We start from the raw sequence: 19,065 nt of genomic DNA on the forward strand, positions 1-19,065 counted from the left end.
TACATAGTGAGTTCAGGTCAGCTGGGACTACAGGGAGACTCTGTCTCAAAAAGACAAAAAAACAAAACAAAACAAAAAAAACCCCAAAACACAACAATAACAAAAAAAACATGGTTCTGGGGATCAAACGCAAGTCCTTGGGCAAGCACAGCAATCAATTTATAGACCACTGTTTCTCCGCCCCTAGCTATTTGTTTCTTTGGTTTTTGTTGATAGATAGTTTCATTGTATAACCCAGGCTGGCCTTGACCTTATGGCAGTCCTCCAGTCTCAGGCCACAAAGTGTTGGGATTCTGGGTGTGGCTCAAACTTCGTTTTTCTTTTTCTAAAGTACTGGAGATTGAACCTAGGGCCTTATGCATGCTAGGAAAGTGCTCTACCAGTGAGCTGCGTTCTCAGCCAGCCGTATCTTAAAGCACCCAAAAAAGCCAACATGGTGAAGTGGGCTAAACATAGAACCATCCCTACATCTCTCAACCCTGCCCACTGCGCTGCTGTTCCTGAAATAGCCACACACACCCGCATGCCACAACCTCGCAGCAGGCTGTGCACCAGCAGAGGCCGGAGCCAGTGCCCAGCAGGAGTTGGAACAGGGGAGATGTTTCAGGAGCACAGCAGTTAAACAGGTGACCAGTGGCTTCAAGGAGAATCAAGGGCCTCAAGGAAGCATCTCACCCAGGGCAAGTGACTCCTGGAGGTAGGGACATGAAACGCCAGTCTCCAAGGTCCCCCTGTGATGGGCACTGACCCTAAAACGGGTTCCTCTGCCTGGCACGGGCATGTGACACCCCCTCAAGTCACATGCCACAGAGCACTCGTGGTGAGGACACAACCTCCACACCTGGAGCCAGATGCCCTCAGAACTTCTGTTTATCACATAAAGCCCGGTCACTGGAGGGTGGTCTGTCCCGGTGCCAGGCAAGTGGGCTCCCATCTGCTGAGGCCACTGGTCCACAGGGCCCCATACTTCTTTGTCCCCAGCATCATGGGCTAAGAGGTCCCAGAACCCCCTCTGTGTCTGCAGCCTGTCTGGCCCAGGGGAAGCTGCCATTTCTTCCAAAACAGTCACCCTCAGGTGGGGAGAGAGAACTGGGGGTGTCTCACCAGGCAGAATTTCTCCTGGGAACCCAATGAAAGGAACTCCTGTGGGCCCAAATCCGACACCTCCCATCGGGTGTGACAGACCCAAAGAGATCAGGGGTTCCAGAACCATCTTCCCAGCAATCCCCCATGGAACACCTGCACCATCCTCAGGGATTGTGCTCGGAGACCTGCAGCCCCACAGAAAAGGAGCCATTGGTGGGTGGCTGCTGGGTCAGGATCACGGGTCCCACTGTGCCGCCTCTACTAGGAAGTGGGACACACTGTTTTTCTTCCACTGCTAGACCAGCACCTGGTGTGGCCTCTGGCTGGCTCCAGTCCAGCTCAGATCCACATCCCCTGCCTTCCTTCCCAGGGCACAGGCCACTAACAGCAACAGGCCCTACTGATGGATGAGGAGCAGGTGAGGTCCGTGCAGGTTGGGAGCAGGGTACGGCCCCAGGCCTCCTGGTTCCCTTCTGGAGCTCTCGTGGTCACGCAGGCTTCCTCTAAAGGACAGACCTCAGGGGCTGCCATCCCCACAGCACAGTGACACCCCCAACCGGCTGCACCCCAGTCCCTGGAGAGGAACGCACATAAACCTCGAGGAGACTCCAACCGGGACCAGTCTGGGTCCCACCTTCCTGGGCAGGCACGGGCAGCACTTACCGCGCTGGACTTGAGCTCGTCCCCGGGCTCCTCATCAGACTCCAGGGCCACAGGCAAGGATTTCTGGGGCGGGGAGAAGGTCAAGTCCCAGCGCAGCAGCCGGGGCTCGGGCCGGTCCCCCAGCCGCAGGCTCTCCAGCTTCTGCACCGCGGGCTCGGAAGCGGAGGCCGGCCTGAAGTTCTCCTTGGCCTGGGGCTTGGACCTCAGTCTCTGCAGCCCGAAGCCCCGGTCCTCGCAGCGCCGCTCGGCCGCTGCACCCCGGCTGTGCCGCCGGCGCTGGGGGTGCGCGTCCTGCGGGCAGGCGTCCATCCTCAGCAGGGGCTTCATCTCCAGCTTGTAGTTGCTCAGCTGCTCCTCGTCCGGCTCGGGCAGCTTGGGGCCCCCGGAGCAGGGATTGGCAGCTCGGTGGTGGGAAGTCCACGAGAACGCGCTGGGGGACTCCGTCCGCCGCTCCCGGGGCTTGGGGTTCCCAGGCTGCCGGTGGCCCGCGCCCCGAGCGCGCAAGTCCTCCGTGTGCTGGGCGCTGCGCACCGCCCCGCTGCGCACGCCCCGGGGGCCCCCGGCCTGCTCCTCGCCCCAGCTGTTCCGGGCGTAGTCCCCTCCGCGGCCCTCCAGGAGCATCTGGATGTCCCCGCGCTCCTCGTCCACCGACACCTGCCGGGAGAAGTGCGCCGTCTTGTTCCTGGAGGCCGGCGGAGGGGTGGCAGAGGGGCTGGCGGGGAAGCTCTGCAGGGGGCTGTCGTCGGGGGTCAGGTCGGAGGGGGTGGTGCCCTTGCGGTACAGCTCGGGGCTCTCCTGCTGCAGGGGTGTCCCGGTGGAGAGCACCTCGATGTCATCGCAGGAAATCTGGTGCTTCGGCCTCTGGTACTCGAGCCCTTGGGAGACAGGAGCGCACGGGGGTTACATGGAGCTCACCACAGGGAGGCCTTGGGGCCACTGTGCACGGGGCCACTGTGGACTGGGCTAGCTGGCCTCCTATGAGGTCCCAAAGCTGAGCAGCAGCATGGCAGGGTCACCAATCCCTCCCTGCCCAGGACTCCAGGCCCGGGGACTGAGAAGCACCTTGGCTTGTGCCATCTCCAGGCCAGCAAGGTCCAGGACTGGGAGCCTCACCCCACCCTGAGAAGGCTGTTGGAGCTTTAAGGCCTAGTAAGAGGCCCCTGATCACCAAGACTCACAGAGAATACCAGGGAGGAAGGGGGACCTTGCACAGTCAGGGACTCTGGAAAGGAGGGTCGGCCCTGCAGCCAGCAGGCAACTTCCACATCTAGAGGTGACTGTCCCAGTGACCCCTGACCCCAAGGCCCAGACAGGGAGAGATGACAGGGCAGGACCAGCTTTTGAGAGGAGAGGGGAGCTCCAGTGTCTGAAGCTGGGCTTCCCACCTGGTTAGATTTTTACCCTTCTAGAAAAAGGAAACATGGCATTCCTCGTCCTCTCACAGTGGCGGTTAGAACGGCCTTTCAGCAGAGTCCCAAGCTCAGCAGAGGCCCCTGTCTGCACTGGTCAGCCTGGCTCAGAGGCTGGGAAAGCCTGGGCTGCCTCAGGGACACAGAGGACGCCCAGCTGTGCTCTCGTTGTGTCCTCAGGTGTCTAGCAAAGAGGATGAGGAGACATGGCTCCACCAATGGCCCAGCACGGTCCAGGCCCTTTGTGGAGAGATGTTCACCCTACAGATTGGTGATGCATCAGGCAAGGCTGTGGTTCCCTGGTCCCAGGTCCCTCCTGCCACACTGTCCCCCTTGGAAGGATCATGATCAGAGACCCTACCATCTGCCCTTCACTGGATGGACACCAGGGACCTGGAAAGGCAGGACATGAGTGCAGGTGGTCCTGTGGCCTTCCCCTGCCCAGAGACCCGCAGGGAGGCTGGTGCCTGTCTGCCAGCAGCACCGAGGTCATTCTCAGCTAAAATTATCTGCAGAGCACGTGCCACCCCTGGAAAATCATTGTGAAGATCGACGGGGAGCCTGGGCATCTGCAGCTCAACCCAGTGCCTTCATCCCTGCTTTGAGAACTACGTAAATGGCTACACAGTCCTCTCACCTCCCAGGCTCTATAGATGGGGTACCAGCTGGAGTGCCTTGGGCACTGCCCTGGCAGGGCTGTGTCCCCTGCCCTCAGTCCTATGGCCCCAGACAGTCCTGAGCACCCCAAGAACTCAGACACGCTGGCTACCTGGCGCTTCCCAGGCAGCCCACGGGGAGGTGGACTTTCTGCCTCTAGCCCCAATGCTTCAGTAAGTTTTCAGAAGTGTGTGCTGGGCTCAGGAGGCAGGTTTCATTATGAACCTCAGTTCTTCCACATTCTTGCCAAGACCTTGGACAGCCAACCGTCCTTGAGAGTCTCAGCTTTGAAAGAGGACAGCGGCTGCTGGTCGTGAGCACCCAGGGAGGGGATGCTTAGCACCCATCCCCTTCCAGCATGGCTCCATGGTCTCATTGACCTCAAATGCATTCTAGGAAATGCCCAGATGTGGGAAGAGGAATCCGGAGGGGATCCAGACCACGCAACACTAGCAGAATTCATCGGAGGAGATGCTGTAGAGGTGAGGCTGTGGGCAGCTTTCCGGGAAACAGACATGGCCAGAGACCACGGTGAGCAACAGGCAGGGAGGGGCCATGGTCTGGACCCATCCTGGTGAGGGGGCAGCCTGGTCTGAGGCCCCACAGCCCTCGCAGGCCTCCATCATAGAGACGTGTGTCAAGGAAGCAATTCTGAACAGAAAACAGGGCAGCACTGGCCAGTCAGTTAGACACCTCTGCCAGACCCCCGAGGCTGCAGGAGCCACGCTGAGGTCCTTGGGCCAGGCGACACGGCTGATCTCTCAGCATGTGGTACTCAGAGGTCCAAAGTCCAGCTGTGGGCAGGGCTGGCTTGGAGGTGATGGCCTTCCTGGAGTGTGGCTATTTCATACCCCCCACCCCGGACTTTTCTGCGCAGTGTTCTAAGGACCCTGATGTGGGACGCTGGGTTCAGTCTTGCTCCAGATCCTGTGCCATGTATGGCCTCCTGCCGGGTAGCTAGACTAGGAGCCTCATGCTTGGTGGACAGATGTCCTGGTCACCAGTCAGTATATGAGATGGCACTGAGCCCCTCTTTTCCTTTACCTCTAGTGTTTCTAGAGGTAGTGTGGCAGGTCCCCCGGAGGGCATCAGCCAGTGGTGTGTAGGGCTGGAACTTGGGGACCCACCTTCTACAAGTGGCTTGCCTGGCAGGGGCTTGGTCAGATGTCCAGTGTCCCAGCTCAGACGAAAGCCACTTCTGAGTCTGACCAGTAAAGACCTGGGCTTTGTCTTTCTGGCTTTCTCTCTAGATTGGAAGCAAGGGCCCCTCACTGGATGGTGCTGGTGACCACTGCATGGGTGGGATGCCAGAGCCCAGAGGGAGCAGACAGTGACTGTTTTGATTTGCTGACCCAGCTTGGCCTACCACTGGCCGCTTCTCAGGAGGCCTGCTCCAGAGACCCCTTCAGGGTGGTGCTGTGAGAGCCTGAGCCAAGATTAAGCAAAAATAAAGCTGGGCAGGCGGGTGGCTCACACCTTTAATCCCAGCACTCAGGAGGCTGAAGCCAGTCTGGGCCACAGAGTGGGCTCCAGATTTTGGGGGACTACAGAATGACATCCTGTCTCAAGAAACAAACAACAGAGTATTAAATAACTATAGACTCGGCTCCCCAGTGGCCATTGCACCCTCAAGGCTGCCATGCTGGAGGGAGTGGCAGAGTTACCACCATCTCCATCAGACAGTTCTAGAACGCCGGTGGAAGGCAGCACCCACACACAGAGCAGGTGGGAGCAGACACTGATGCCCACCCGTGACCACAGAACCGCATCCATAGCACCGAGCCCACAGCACCCACCCACACTTGTTTCTGGGAGGCACGTGTTGGGGCCTGGCTCAGGCAGCTTCAGGGAGGGAGGTGGTCGCTGGTAAGGTGTCAGCTCTGGGTGAGGACCCAGCTGAGCCTCCACTCCACCCCCACTCCCCACCCCCACCCCCGTTGGTCCCTGGGAGCCTCATCTGACACACAGACACAGCCCTGCCACCCGCCCCCCCCCCGAGCCCCGCCCAACGAGGCCCCGCCCCCCAGTCCCCCCATCAAGGCTCCGCCCACCCAAGGCCCCACAAGCACCGCCCCAGAGCCCCATCCATCAAGGCCCCGCCCCACAGCCCTGCCACCCGCCCCGCCCCAGAGCCCCGCCCATCGAGGCCTCGCACCCAAGTCCCCCCATCAAGGCTCCGCCCACCAAAGGCCCATCAAGACCTGCCCCAGAGCCCCATCCATCAAGGCCCCGCCCACCGAGGCCCCGCCCACCGAGGCCCTGCCCCAGGACTCACCGTTTTCCCTGTGCTGGAAGGTAGGTGAGAACTCTTTGGCAGTGATCCTGGCGATCCTAGCTTCCTCCTGGGCTTTCTGAGCCGCCGTGAGAGCTGCCTCAGCCTTGGCCCGTGAGTGGGAGGTCCTGGGGGGTGGGGAGACAGACAGAGGGGTGAGCCTGGGGCTGGGCCGGAGCGAACCCTCCCAGTGACACCCGGGTGTTGCCCTCAGACCTTGTTGGCTCATTTATTCACTCAACAAACATCAACCTCTGCCAGTGCATCAGCCTCTGGAGAACTTGTTTTTTAAAGATTTTATTTTTATTTATGTGCATGTGTGTCTGTGGTGTCTGCTATGGGTGTGAGTGTCCTCAGAGGCATCAGAGCACTTGGAGCTGGAGTTACAGGTGGTTGTAAGCCACCCAATGTGGGTGCTGGGAACCGAACTTGTGTCCCCTGGCAGAGCAGCAAGCTCTCTTTTAACTGCTGAGCCATCGCTCCAGTCCCAGAACATGTATACCATCAACATGAGTCCAGGCTGGGTGATCCACGCCCCAATGTGAGCCCCCGCCCTCCTGCCAGCCACCAGGCAGCTCGGAGGGCCCTGGGTGTTGGGGAAGGACACCAGGACACTGAATGTGGATGGGTGGGCAGGGCAGCTCCAGCCACCTGCATATCTGCCTCCAGCTCTGCTCGGGCTGGGTCTATGAAGCTGTCCCCTGGGACACCCTGCCCTTGTAAGAGCAGAGACTGGCCAGGGGTCCAGGACAGGGAGATAGCCCTCATCCATCCCTCCTGCACGCCAGGCCCCACCAGGCATGGATACCATCTTGCCAACACCCAGTCCCAGTCCCTGAGACAACACAACACCCTGGCTCTCTAGGCAGGTCCCCTGTCCATGGTCCCAGGCAACAGCCTCACCAAGCACTTACTGCCACAGAGACTTCTTTCTCCCAGGTCTGAGGTTGGAAGTCCAAAGTCAGATTGCCATCTGGGGAACACCCACTTCTTGTCCACAGATGGCCCCTCCTCCCTAACTAAGTTCCTAAGTAGAGGGGGAGCAGGCTGTTCTGCGGCCTCCTCAAGGGAGCTGATCCCGTTCTGGAGGGCTGCACCACAATACTTCATTCTCTCCCAAAGGCTGGCTCCCAGCCCATGGCGGACTGAATTTCAACATATGGTTCTCAGGGACACAGTCCTTGCTCGGGAGCCTGGTTCCCATATCCCACAGCGCCTGTGACTTGGAATTCCTAGGCTAGCCCCCCCAAATCCTCAAGCTGCCTATAAGCCTTGAGCTTTATTTTTCAAATAATTTTATTAGACATGCCTGAGACCTCCACCCAGGTATGGGGGTGGAAAGCCAAGACATGAGTGTGTGCCCTGGAAGGGATGCAGGCTGTGGGGATCTGTCTAGCCTCCAGGTTCCCCTCTAATGCCATTCCCCAGGCATCCTGACCTCTGCTAGGCACCAGGGAGCCAGCCTCACAAAGTTAAGAAAAACCCACGTGCTGAAAATTCTCTCTCTCAGAATTTTAGCTCCTAAAATTGGGGAAAGGCAATCAGCTCTCAACACAAACAGTAGCGCTTAAGATGGGAACCACACCTTCTAGAAGAGTCCTTGGGGATCTGGTCTTTGTCACGACAACAGACTATAGGCAGGGGGTCAGGAAGTCATGAAGATGGACCCACTAATACCGCACTAATTGATACCTGATTTCTTTTTCTTTTTTTTCTTTTTGTCTTTTTGAGACAGGGTATCTCTGTAGCCCCAGCTGTCCTGGAACTCACCATGTAGACCAGGCTAGGCTTGAACTCACAGAGCTCCGCCTGCCTCTGCCTCCTGAGTGCTGGGATTGATACCTGATTTCTTCCTGACAGTAGACCAGTTAATGAGTAATGGCAACAGGCCTCATGTTTCTATTGCAGGAACCGCCTGGGGGACCTGGGAGGGTGCTGCTCCCCCAGCTAGGACGCCCTTCTATCCTGCTCAGTGTCTCCTCTGCTGACTCCACAGTGGGACCCCAGTGGAGTGACGGCAGCAGAGCACCCCAGTGTGGCTCAGTGGCACCCGAACGTGACCTTTATGAGAGTCTGCAGGACCCTGGAAACTGCCCCATATCTCTCCTGGGGGTCTGCACTGTCCCAGAGCTGTGGATGCTGAAGCTGAACTTGCATTCCTGACAGACAGGTGGAGCTCCCTGAGGAAGAGGGAAGAAGGACCCCCAGCTGGGGTGCTGCGTTCACTCTGCACAGATGCAGCTCCCGTGGCCATGGGTCAGGTTTTGTCTGGGAATATTTTATTGAGCTTGCGGCTTCATTCACCCCATCCAGGTCTACAATGCTGTTCTGGGGACAGTCATGGCAGTCGGCCTGAACTGCAGTCAGCTTTGGGTCAGCAGCCACCCAAGCCTCTGTCAGCACCCCAGCCGTGGCTGCGCCAGCCTGCCGTGTCTTGAGAACCCCACTTACTATAGATACATCATGACCCACTGATTTTTTTTAAGGTTTGGTTTTTCCCTTTTCCCACCGTGGTGAAATTCACACCATGCAGTTACACAGCATTTGGAAGGCTCACATGTACAAACACTTCGTCCCAGAGGCTCTGCCCCACTCCAGGGAGACCCTTCGCCCTCAGCTGCCCCATGGAACCCTGGGTTCTGAGCAGCGAATCACTGGGTCCACCCCCTCCCACCATCACCAGATCATACTGGACTCGGCCGCTGTGTGAAGTTTTTCGGGGGTCAGAGGTCGGGGTGGTTCCTGGCCACAGCTGCTCAAGAGCTGGACGTGGCACCAACAGCCCTGGGATCTGACTCACGTACTCTGACACACTGGGCATTTAGTCAGTAAATGTACCCTCAAGCAACCCAGACAGGGTATCCCTAGAGTCCTCGGACCAGAGGATGTCAATGGTCGCCCACAGAGCTCCTAAGCTCCTCGTCCACAAGGCCTGGGACACAGACACAGATCGCTCACAGTGGTGACAAATCTTGAGAAATCAGCCAATGGAGTCGGGGTCCTGGGGCTGCTAGACAGGAGGGGGTTTCCCATACCCAGCTTAGTGGTCTGGTGCCTGTCGCAAGAGCAGAGTCCCTCATCCCTTTGCATCCTACACAGGAGCCAAGGTGACTGACATAGGAACAAATGGAAGTCAATCCAGGTCACAAGGACAGGAGGGAATGGCAACTAGAGATGAATGCCTGGAGGGTCTGAGTCACTTGTGCTCTGAGCTCCCTGGAAGCCAAGGCAAAGAGAGAAACTCCCCCAGTGGTCCGCAGTGTGATTTGGAAAAGGTGAAACCTGTGGCTCTGGAAAGGAGGGCAGCTCTGGCCCTGAAACTCAAGGTCCCTCTCATGTCCGCAGCGTTCCTGGGGTAACTCCTGTCCTGCAGGCTGCTGGGGCCAACCTCGTCTGAGTGTAACATTGAATGGGGCCCAGTGATGCTCAACTGAATCCAGACGTCTGGGTGGAAAGGTTCAAGGCCATCTCCCCTGAAAAGAAGGCAGCATGCTCCCTGCAGAGGCTGAGTCTTGATGCTCCTGACAGTTACCACGAACAGGTAAATGCTGAGCCCAACTGGGACTGACACAGGAGAAGAGGCCCGATCACTCCAAAGAGGCAGCTGGCACCAACATGGCCGAACAGAGGTCCAGACGGTCCAGACTGAGAAGTTAGGCAGAGGGACAAACTGCCAGGTGAAGGATGGGGTGGTTGTCGAGGAGTGAACAGTTCACCAAGGTCACAGCCAGGCAAAGTCTACCAGGCCGGACACGGCTCCTCCTGAGGGGACCATTGGACAAGAATGCCCGTGGGAGAAGTCATCAGGAAGGAAACATGACTAGGGGTCGTGGTTCCTAGGCAACCCCCAGGGAGTCAGGCCCTGGGCAGAGCATCTGATCCAGTTCCTAAGGCTGAGGCCCCATTAGACCGCACGAGCTGGGTGCCACCCCCTAACGGCCACCTGATGTTGGGCAAAGCAGGGTTGTCCGGCTCCAGACCCAATGGTCTGAAGTCGACCTCATCCCACAGATACCGTCCAGAACCAATGTGGCAGCAGATACGGCCCTTGTGTTTTCAGGAGCATCGTGCCTGCTATGCAAGTCCCTGGAGAGAGCAAGGCCTTGTCCACCCTCCGGGAAGCCCCACACAAGGCCTTGTCCACCCCTCCGGGAAGCCCCACACGTGGCAGGAGGGTTGTCAGGAAAGCCCGTCAGGGCCCCCAACTGGTTCCCACGTCTTTGGTTAGTAAAAATACCATTAATTCACCAACATCGTGTGCATATTTACATAAGTATGTCACACGTATATAAAAAGAGTATACGTGCCAACCTTAAAATAAAACAAATCAAGACAAGAGCATTGGGTAGAGGAAAGAGCTCCCCAACACATGGCAAAGGTTCATTTAAATAAAACTTTGAGCCGGTTCTCTGAGGAACAGTAGCCTCCAAAGGAGGGTCTAGCCAGCTCCAGCTCACACCTGAGGGGTTGGGTTTCAGTGTCCTGGGTGGGATACTCTTGGCCTACAAGGGGCCTCCTGTAGGGTACTGTGCATGGTCCCACTGCTTGGGTGCTGTGCACGCAGATACTGTCCTAGTCTAGCAGGCCCTACACCCTCACCTTTGGCTCAGGCACCTAGGGAGGGAGGGCTACATGAAAGCCCAGAGCAGCTGACAGACAGCTGACTTCCACAGCCTAGGGTTCAGGGACCTGTTCTGGAGACGGGGAGCCAAGATACATGGCACTCGACCTTCAGAACCCAGGCAGGGCCAGTCACCCTACAGGTGGAGCTGGTGCCTGGAAGCTTCCTGAGGGGCCTGGGAGGATGACTGGCCAGAGAAGCCAGGGCAGAGGAGCAGCCAGCAGGTGACGCGGAACTCATGCCATTAAAATAATATAAAAAACTGGAAGGGCTGGTGTGCCGGATAGCTTTAGTGTCAACTTGACACACCTGGGTGGAGGGAGCCTCAATTGGGGGATTGCCTCTATTGGACTGGCCTGTGGCCATGTCTGAGGGGCATCTTCTTGATGAGTGATGTGGGAGGGCCCGGCCCACTGTGGGTGCCACCCCTGGGCAGGTGGGCCTGTGTTGCATAAGAAAGCAGGCTGAGCAGGGGCCAGAGGAGCAAGCCAGTAAGCAGTGATCCTCCATGGCCTGTGCTCCAGCTCCTGCCTCCAGGTTCCTGCCCTGAGTTCCTACCTTGGGCTCCCTGATGAACTGTGACCCGGATATGTAAGCTAAATAAACTGTTTCCTCCCCAAGTTGGTAGTGGTCAGAGAGTTTTGTCACAGCAATGGACAAATAAACTAGGACATCTGGACAGGGGTGCACAGCTGCTATCCCATCACACAAACATGCAGGAGGCTGAGGCAGGAAGATCCTTGGGCTACAGTGGGCTACTTGGGGGGGGAGGGTAAGGAAGAGGACAGAAGGGAGGGGAAAGGAAAGAGGGGGAGGGAGGGAAGGGGAAGGAAGGGGAGGGGAAAGGAGAGTCAGGAGTGGTGACCAGGAGGCTCAGCTCAACTGAAACAGGAAGGCCTTCCCATCCCATAGCATGAGGCCTCTGCTCCTTCCCTAAAGGGATCTTAGGAGCTTGGGCTGGGTGCCCAGCACACACAGCTGTTAGGCACATGGCTGATCAGATTGCTGTCTGCTACAGCAACCACAAAGGAAGCTATCGAGAGAGAGAGAGAGAGAGAGAGAGAGAGAGAGAGAGAGAGAGGAACTACCCTGGTTGCCACTCTGGCTTTGGCCCTCTGGAATCTCACGGCTGGCACAGTGTGGCACTGAGGTGCTCACTTCTGATCTTCCCCCCGCAAGCAGCCCCCCAGAGCAGCTTTGCTAATGTCTGCAGTGGTACGGAGCATGCACGGCTTGCAGGGTCATTCCTAGCCTGGTGACAGATGCCCGTTCCCTCCAGACATGGATCCCAGGCCTCAGTTTTCCCCAGACCTAGTTCCTACTTCACTATTATAAATGCAGCTTTTCCTTGTGATTCTAGGAAGAGTCTCAACTGTTCAAAAGGTCGTGTGTGTCTGTGTCTATGTCTGTGCGTGTATATATGTGACACGGGCTAGGTCGTATGCTCCTGGTAGACACATTATTGCTCTGCCCCAGGTACCTGTGGCCATGACCTTGTTGAGGGAGGGTGAAGTCACCTGACTGAGCCCCAGTCCAACACAACTGGTCTACAGAGAAAACTTAAACAGAGTGGGGGAAACGCCATGAAGACACAGGGCTGGCCGCCATCTAGAAAAGGAGAAAGCAGCACCGGGCTCTCCCTTGTGGCCTTTCACCGAGCCAGGCCTGCCAACACTTTGACCTTGGACTCCTGTCTTGGCACATGGAAGAGCGACTCCTGCAGCTCAAGCCCCAAGTTTGGTGGCGTGTCACCATGGCAGCCCCAGGAAGCAAACAGCGCACGATGGAGCTGTGTCCACACATGGTCCACCCAAAGCCGCAGCTTGTAGCGAAGTCACATGCAGTCCCAGGGGATCAGGGATGCTTCACAAAGAAGGGGCCTCCCCACCCTCCCCTGGAGAGCCAGGCTTCCCAAGACTCCACTGGAAACGCCCAGCCCCAGAGCAAGTTTCTCTCCCTGGCCTGCTGTTGCCAAAGCAACCCAGCCTCCTCCAAGGAGGCTGCTGAGGAGGGACCACGCCCAGGCAGGGTGCCTGCAGGCCCTGCCCCCACGCAGGTGCCCACAGAGGCCTAGCCTTGGAAGCCAGAGCAACTAGCTCACAGGCCAGCCCTTGGAGACTGGACTTGGGGTGTGTCAGGGCCCGAGAGCAGGCAGCACCTCTTGGCTTTTATGCTGACAAGTTTGGAGACTCTAAAAGGCACTGTGGTCCCGGTACTGTGCATAGATATGAGTAAAAACCATGGAGACTCAGGCTGCCTCTGCCCCCCACCCCCATGGCTCCTGCCTGGAGTTTCTGGGGCACAGGCCTTGAGATGCTTTCAAAACCTGTCCTCAGGTTCAGGGGGCGCATCCATGGACAACTCAGGTACAGACTGCTCCCCTGTCCCTCTTCCCTCACCCTGGGCTGGTCGCTGGTCATGGTGGGTTGGTTAGAATTTTTACTTTGAGACAGGGTCATGCAAAGTTGCCCAAGCAGGCCTTGAACTTGTGATTCTTCCGCTTCAGGAGCCACCCCAAGCACAGCCCTCCACAGTGTATACACTCACACACAGCCTGTGTCCCGACCACAGCCCTCCGCAGCATATACACTCACACACAGCCGTCCTGACCACAGCCCTCCGCAGCGTATACACTCACACACAGCCGTCCTGACCACAGCCCTCCGCAGCGTATCCACTCACACACAGCCGTCCTGACCACAGCCCTCCGCAGTGTATATACTTACACACACAGCCGTCCTGACCACAGCCCTCCGCAGTGTATATACTTACACACACAGCCGTCCTGACCACAGCCCTCCGCAGTGTATATACTTACACACACAGCCGTCCTGCCCACAGCCCTCCGCAGTGTATATACTTACACACACAGCCGTCCTGCCCACAGCCCTCCGCAGTGTATATACTTACACACACAGCCGTCCTGCCCACAGCCCTCCGCAGTGTATATACTTACACACACAGCCGTCCTGCCCACAGCCCTCCGCAGTGTATATACTTACACACACAGCCGTCCTGCCCACAGCCCTCCGCAGTGTATATACTTACACACACAGCCGTCCTGCCCACAGCCCTCCGCAGTGTATATACTTACACACACAGCCGTCCTGCCCACAGCCCTCCGCAGTGTATATACTTACACACACAGCCGTCCTGACCACAGCCCTCCGCAGCGTATACACTCACACAGCCATCCTGACCACAACCCTCCGCAGCGTATACACTCACACAGCCATCCTGACCACAGCCCTCTGCAGCATATACACTCACACACAGCCTGTGTCCTGACCACAGCCCTCCACAGTGTATATACTCACACACAGCCATCCTGACCACAACCCTCCGCAGCGTATATACTTACACACACAGCCGTCCTGACCACAGCCCTCCGCAGCGTATACACTCACACACAGCCGTCCTGACCACAGCCCTCCGCAGCGTATACACTCACACACCGCCATCCTGACCACAACCCTCCGCAGCGTATATACTTACCCCCACAGCCGTCCTGACCGCAGCCCTCTGCCGCATATACACTCACACACAGCCGTCCTGACCACAGCCCTCTGCAGCGTATACACTCACACACAGCCATCCTGACCACAGCCCTCCACAGTGTATACACTCACACAGCATATACACTCACACACAGCCATCCTGACCACAACCCTCCGCAGCATATACACTCACACAGCCGTCCTGACCACAGCCCTCTGCAGCGTATACACTCACACACAGCCATCCTGACCACAGCCCTCTGCAGCGTATACACTCACACACAGCCGTCCTGACCGCAGCCCTCTGCAGCATATACACTCACACAGCCATCCTGACCACAGCCCTCCGCAGCATATACACTCACACAGAGCCTGTGTCCTGACCACAGCCCTCCGCAGTGTATATACTTACACACATAGCTGTCCTGACCACAGTCCTCCGCAGCGTATACACTCACACAGCCGTCCTGACCACAGCCCTCTGCAGCATATACACTCACACACAGCCTGTGTTGAATGGTGGAACATCACAAAGACGGGTTGCAGGGCTCCCACACAGGTGCTCAGTCCATGCCAGGGTTGTGTGGTACTCCCCACAGTCCTGTCTCACCACCTTTCCATCACTGTGAGGGAACCCCAGCCACATAAACATCCAACCCAGCTCCTGACAATCCCCAGCCTGCCTCTCTTTTATTGTTTTTTTTCAATTAATTTATGTGTATGCATGTTTTGCCTGCATGTATGTATGTGTACCTGTGTCGCACAGGTACGTGCAGGCGGCCAGAGGAGGGTGTCGGATTCTCTGGATCTGGAGTTACAGAAATTATTAGCTGCCTTGTGGGTGCTGGAAACCAAACCTGGATCCTCTGCAAGAGCCAGTGCTCTTAACTGCTGAGCCGGCTCTCCAGCCCGTTTTTGTTTTTTTTTAATGGTATTTTTCTGGAGACATTACAGAGCTAGGGCACACGGGAGAGGTGTGAGCAGGCTGAACCTGGATTAGGTGGGGTGGGCTGTGGCAGGAAGAGGAAAGGAAGGCACAGTCTACAGAAAGCCAGGAGCAGGCCAGCTTGTCCCCAGCTGCCCTTGGGTCAGCAGTAATCAGGGGTGGGGGCAGTCAGGACCAGTGCAATAGCTGCCCCACCTATCCCCACAGCACCAGCGACTGCCTTCACACTTCCCTCGTGGGGCCCAGCCCTCAGTGGAAACTCTGCTATTAAAAGGACAACGCTTTAGAAAGTCCGCTGCAGTGCGATGAGCAATGTGACAGGGGTGCAGTGAAAGCCTCACATCTGCTCCATCACTACAGCCACCAGCCACTCCGGGGAGCCGTGGCCTTGGGGCTTGTATGTCTACTAACTGGACACAGACACTGGGTCCTGGACACGGGGCTGTAAGGAGGGCTGCCAGAGTACATGGGTCTGCATCCATGTGCTGAGCTACCTCTCCAGCTCCATGCTTTGATTTTTTTTTTTTTGACAGGGTCTCAAGCTCACAATCCTCCTGCCTCAGCCTCCTGAGTCCTGAAATCATAGGTGTGTATCACCCGAATCCAAGAAACATCTTCATGGATACAAAAAGACTCTGAAACCCAATAAAGTTTAAAACCTGGAGCACTTCTGGCCCAGCATCCCACTGGTCAGAGTTTTGTGGTTCATGCCCTGCAGCTCACACATGGCAGACAGGACACAATGCTAGCCACACCACACGCTCTGTCCCTCTTCTGGCTTTTCCCCCTTGAACTTAATTAACACTGTGCCTTGGAGTCTGTGCTGTATCTGTGCACACAGCTTCCTGGTCCTCAGTGAACAACCACCACTCACTGAGTCAGCACCTGCCACTCCTGAAGCTCCAAGAACGGGCCCAGCAATAATCTTGGGTGTCTGGCTTTTGCAACACAAATCTTCAGAATAAACTTCTAGAAGTGAAATGCAATCTCCAAGTCAAGGTGCAGCTGAGACACCACATGCTGAGGTGGCAAGCCGCCTCCCTGCCCCCTCCCCGGGATTTACATTCCCATGAGCCATGCCCAGGAGGTCCAACCAGCCCTCCGGCCCGGAGGGTCAGCAAGTTGCTTTCTCGTCTCTCCCAAGCTGACAAGGGCAGCAGTGTCACCTCAGGGCAGTTTCAATTTGCACCTTTTGCTTTGTCTTCTTTAAATATTTATTTATTTATTTATTTATTTATTATTTATTTATTTATTTTTGGGTCTTTTTGAAGCAGGGTCTCCCTGTAGCCCCAGCTGTCCTGGAACTTACTATGTAGACCAGGCTGGCCTTGAACTCACAGAGATCCACCCGCCTCTGCCTCCCGAGTGCTGGGACTATAGGCGTGTGCCACCACGCCTGGCTTATTTATTATTTTTATTCTATGTGTATGAGTGTATTGCCTGAATGAGTGCACCTGTGTTATGCAAGCCCGTGGAGATCAGAAGAGGGTATCAAATTCCCTTGAACTGGAGTTATGTCAGCCATCATGTGGGTGCTAGGGATCAAAGTCGGGTCCTCTGCAAGTGCAGCCGGTGCTCTTAACTGCTGAGCCATCTCTCCAGCCCCTCTTTTTCTTAAGACAGGATCTCATGTAACACAAGCCAGCCTCTAACTCAATATACAAATGAGAATAACCTTGAATTTCTGAACCTCCTGTTTCCTGCCAAGGTGACAGGCATGTACTACTAGGCCTGTTTGGAGGTTTTGTTTGCTTGTTTGTTTTATTATTTACGGGTGTGTGCACATGTGTGCACATGTGTGTGCAGGTGCCTGTGGAGGCCAGAAGAGGGTGTCAGGTCTCTTGGAGCTGAAATTATAGGCAGTTGTGAGCTGCCTGATGTCGATGCTGGGCACTGAGCTTGGTTCTATGATTGAGGAACCAGCGCTCTTCATCTCTAAGCCATCTCTCCAGCCTCTACGCCTGGTTTTATGAGGTGCTGGAGATCAAACCCAGAGCTTTGTGCAAGGGATGCAAGTGTTCTCCACTGAGCTATTATCAAAGCCGTTGGTTTTTTGAGACAGGATCTTGTTATGTGGCCTGGGCTGGCTTTGAACTACCAATCCTGCCTCAGTTTCCCCAGTGCTGGGCCAACAGGAATACAGCACCACAGCTGGTAGAGTTTGACTTCGCAGTTAAGTGTTCCCTGTAGAAAGGAAATCAACCTTTATTAGGCTCCACATACAAGCATCTTGCACACCTGGAGTTTGCTTCGGTGTGAGGGTGGAAGCCACTTTCCTGTTCCCCAAATGGAACCCCAGCTGACCTTTACCCAACCTGCATCAACAAAAGGCCACAACCTGAAATTTGTATCCCTGACAGCCCCTCCTGTAATGTGTTAGCACCTCCTCCTGCGGATACCATCTTACTGCTTAAAGCCTCTCCAGTGCTCCTGTTCCTGGGGTGAGGGACACCAGTGCTGACTTCAGGGTGGGGTTAGAGAACTGATCTTATAAAGCCGTGCCACCCAAGAGAAAATAATTTACTGGCAGGAAGGCAGCTATGGACTATGCAGCTCCCACTGGTTGCCAGACTCTGCTTAGAAATACACCATCATGACATAGGCTGCAGGGTCACCCCACGTCACAGAGGGGACAAAGACACTCAGGGGAGAGAAGGCCCCAGAGAGACCTGATGCCCTCTAGTGGGGAGTCTATGCAGGGTCAGGCAGCCCAGCCTGGCCAGCCAGAGAGAGGGCCTGTTGCCAGCTTGTTTCTGACTGTGGGGAAGGATGGAGAGGGATGTATCCTAGTTGCCATGACAACCCCAGGGCTCCAGGAGCAAGGGAAGCACGAGGAACACAAAGGCAGGTTGATTTCCAAGCATTCTTCACCCTCTTTCCGGCGCCTCCCCTCACCTTCAGGTCTCCTATCTATGTTTAGACCCAGCGCCCCCTCTTCTCCTTCGCCCCACAGCCCAGCCCCCGTGACCAGGAATAGTAGGCAAGTCATGCAAACTGTGTGGAGAGCAGCCTAGAGACCCACTGAACAGGGCGCTGTATCTCCATCCACCAGGCTGGGCTCAGGGCCTGCGCCTCAGGGTAACTGGGTGGGTCCTGGACACAGGGGCCCAGGAGGAGCTGGTCAGCCCTGGGCTGGCAGGAAAGGAGAGGCCCCCACATGGGGAACCGAAACCAGTTTCCCGCCTCTCGGTTTGCCATTTTAGTGCCCTGTTTGAAAAGTAATCTTTAATCTGTTAAAAGAGGGATCGGGTCCATGGTGTCTAGAGAGGCCAGGGACAGCTGAGGGGATGCTGTGAGATGACCCTGCTCCTCCAGGCCCCTCCCCTGGAGCCCATGGTGACAGGTAATACTAGGGCATGCCTGCTACAGCCCTGCCTGGCCACCGGGTCCCAGATCCCCATGGGGGCAGAGGGCAAAGAGGAAGTGGGCCTCCCGCATCCATCAGCAGGACCAGGCTCCCTCCCAGGAGCACGGAAGGGGAGCCAGGTGAAGCCGGAGCTCCAGGATCAGGGAGTGGATGGCAGAGTCTGAGACACAAGTCGATAGAGGGGTCCTGTGTGAGCCCCACTCAAGACAAGACTTCATCTCACATTGCTGTCTGGTGGGCTTCCTTACCCAGAGAAATCTACTGGGAACTTCAAATAGTGACCCTGAGTATTCACGCTGAGCCAGGCGTAGGCCCAGGTGACCGCACCGTGCAAGCCCAGCACCAGCCCTAGCGGCCACCCCACAGCCTCGTCAGCCGCAGGTTCTACTGCCCCCTGACACCCAAATCTCCTGAGTGATGCCACCTCGGAGAATGTTTCTTGATGGTCCTGCCCCTCCTCCTCCGGACCAGCAGTTGGAGTCCCTGGATTCTACCAGAATTTGTGTTCCATGTGAGTATGTCACACACCAAGAGAAAGGTGGGCCCA

The 19,065-nt window shown here is 56.6% G+C and overlaps 1 protein-coding gene across 1 annotated transcript in view; it reads right to left on the reverse strand.

Moving 5' to 3' along the window:
* Jph3 (junctophilin 3) overlaps positions 1-19,065 on the reverse strand; it is a 68,648-nt gene that overhangs the window by 5,940 nt on the left and 43,643 nt on the right. The window contains exons 4-5 of the mRNA XM_008840564.1: positions 6,091-6,215; positions 1,750-2,624 (exon numbers count right to left, since the gene is read on the reverse strand). Coding sequence (XP_008838786.1) covers positions 1,750-2,624; positions 6,091-6,215 — 1,000 coding nt within the window. The remainder of the gene's footprint in view (positions 1-1,749; positions 2,625-6,090; positions 6,216-19,065) is intronic.

The sequence above is a fragment of the Nannospalax galili genome, unplaced genomic scaffold (assembly GCF_000622305.1).
Source record: "Nannospalax galili isolate Female #2095 unplaced genomic scaffold, S.galili_v1.0 scaffold459, whole genome shotgun sequence".
Classification (NCBI taxonomy): domain Eukaryota; kingdom Metazoa; phylum Chordata; class Mammalia; order Rodentia; family Spalacidae; genus Nannospalax; species Nannospalax galili.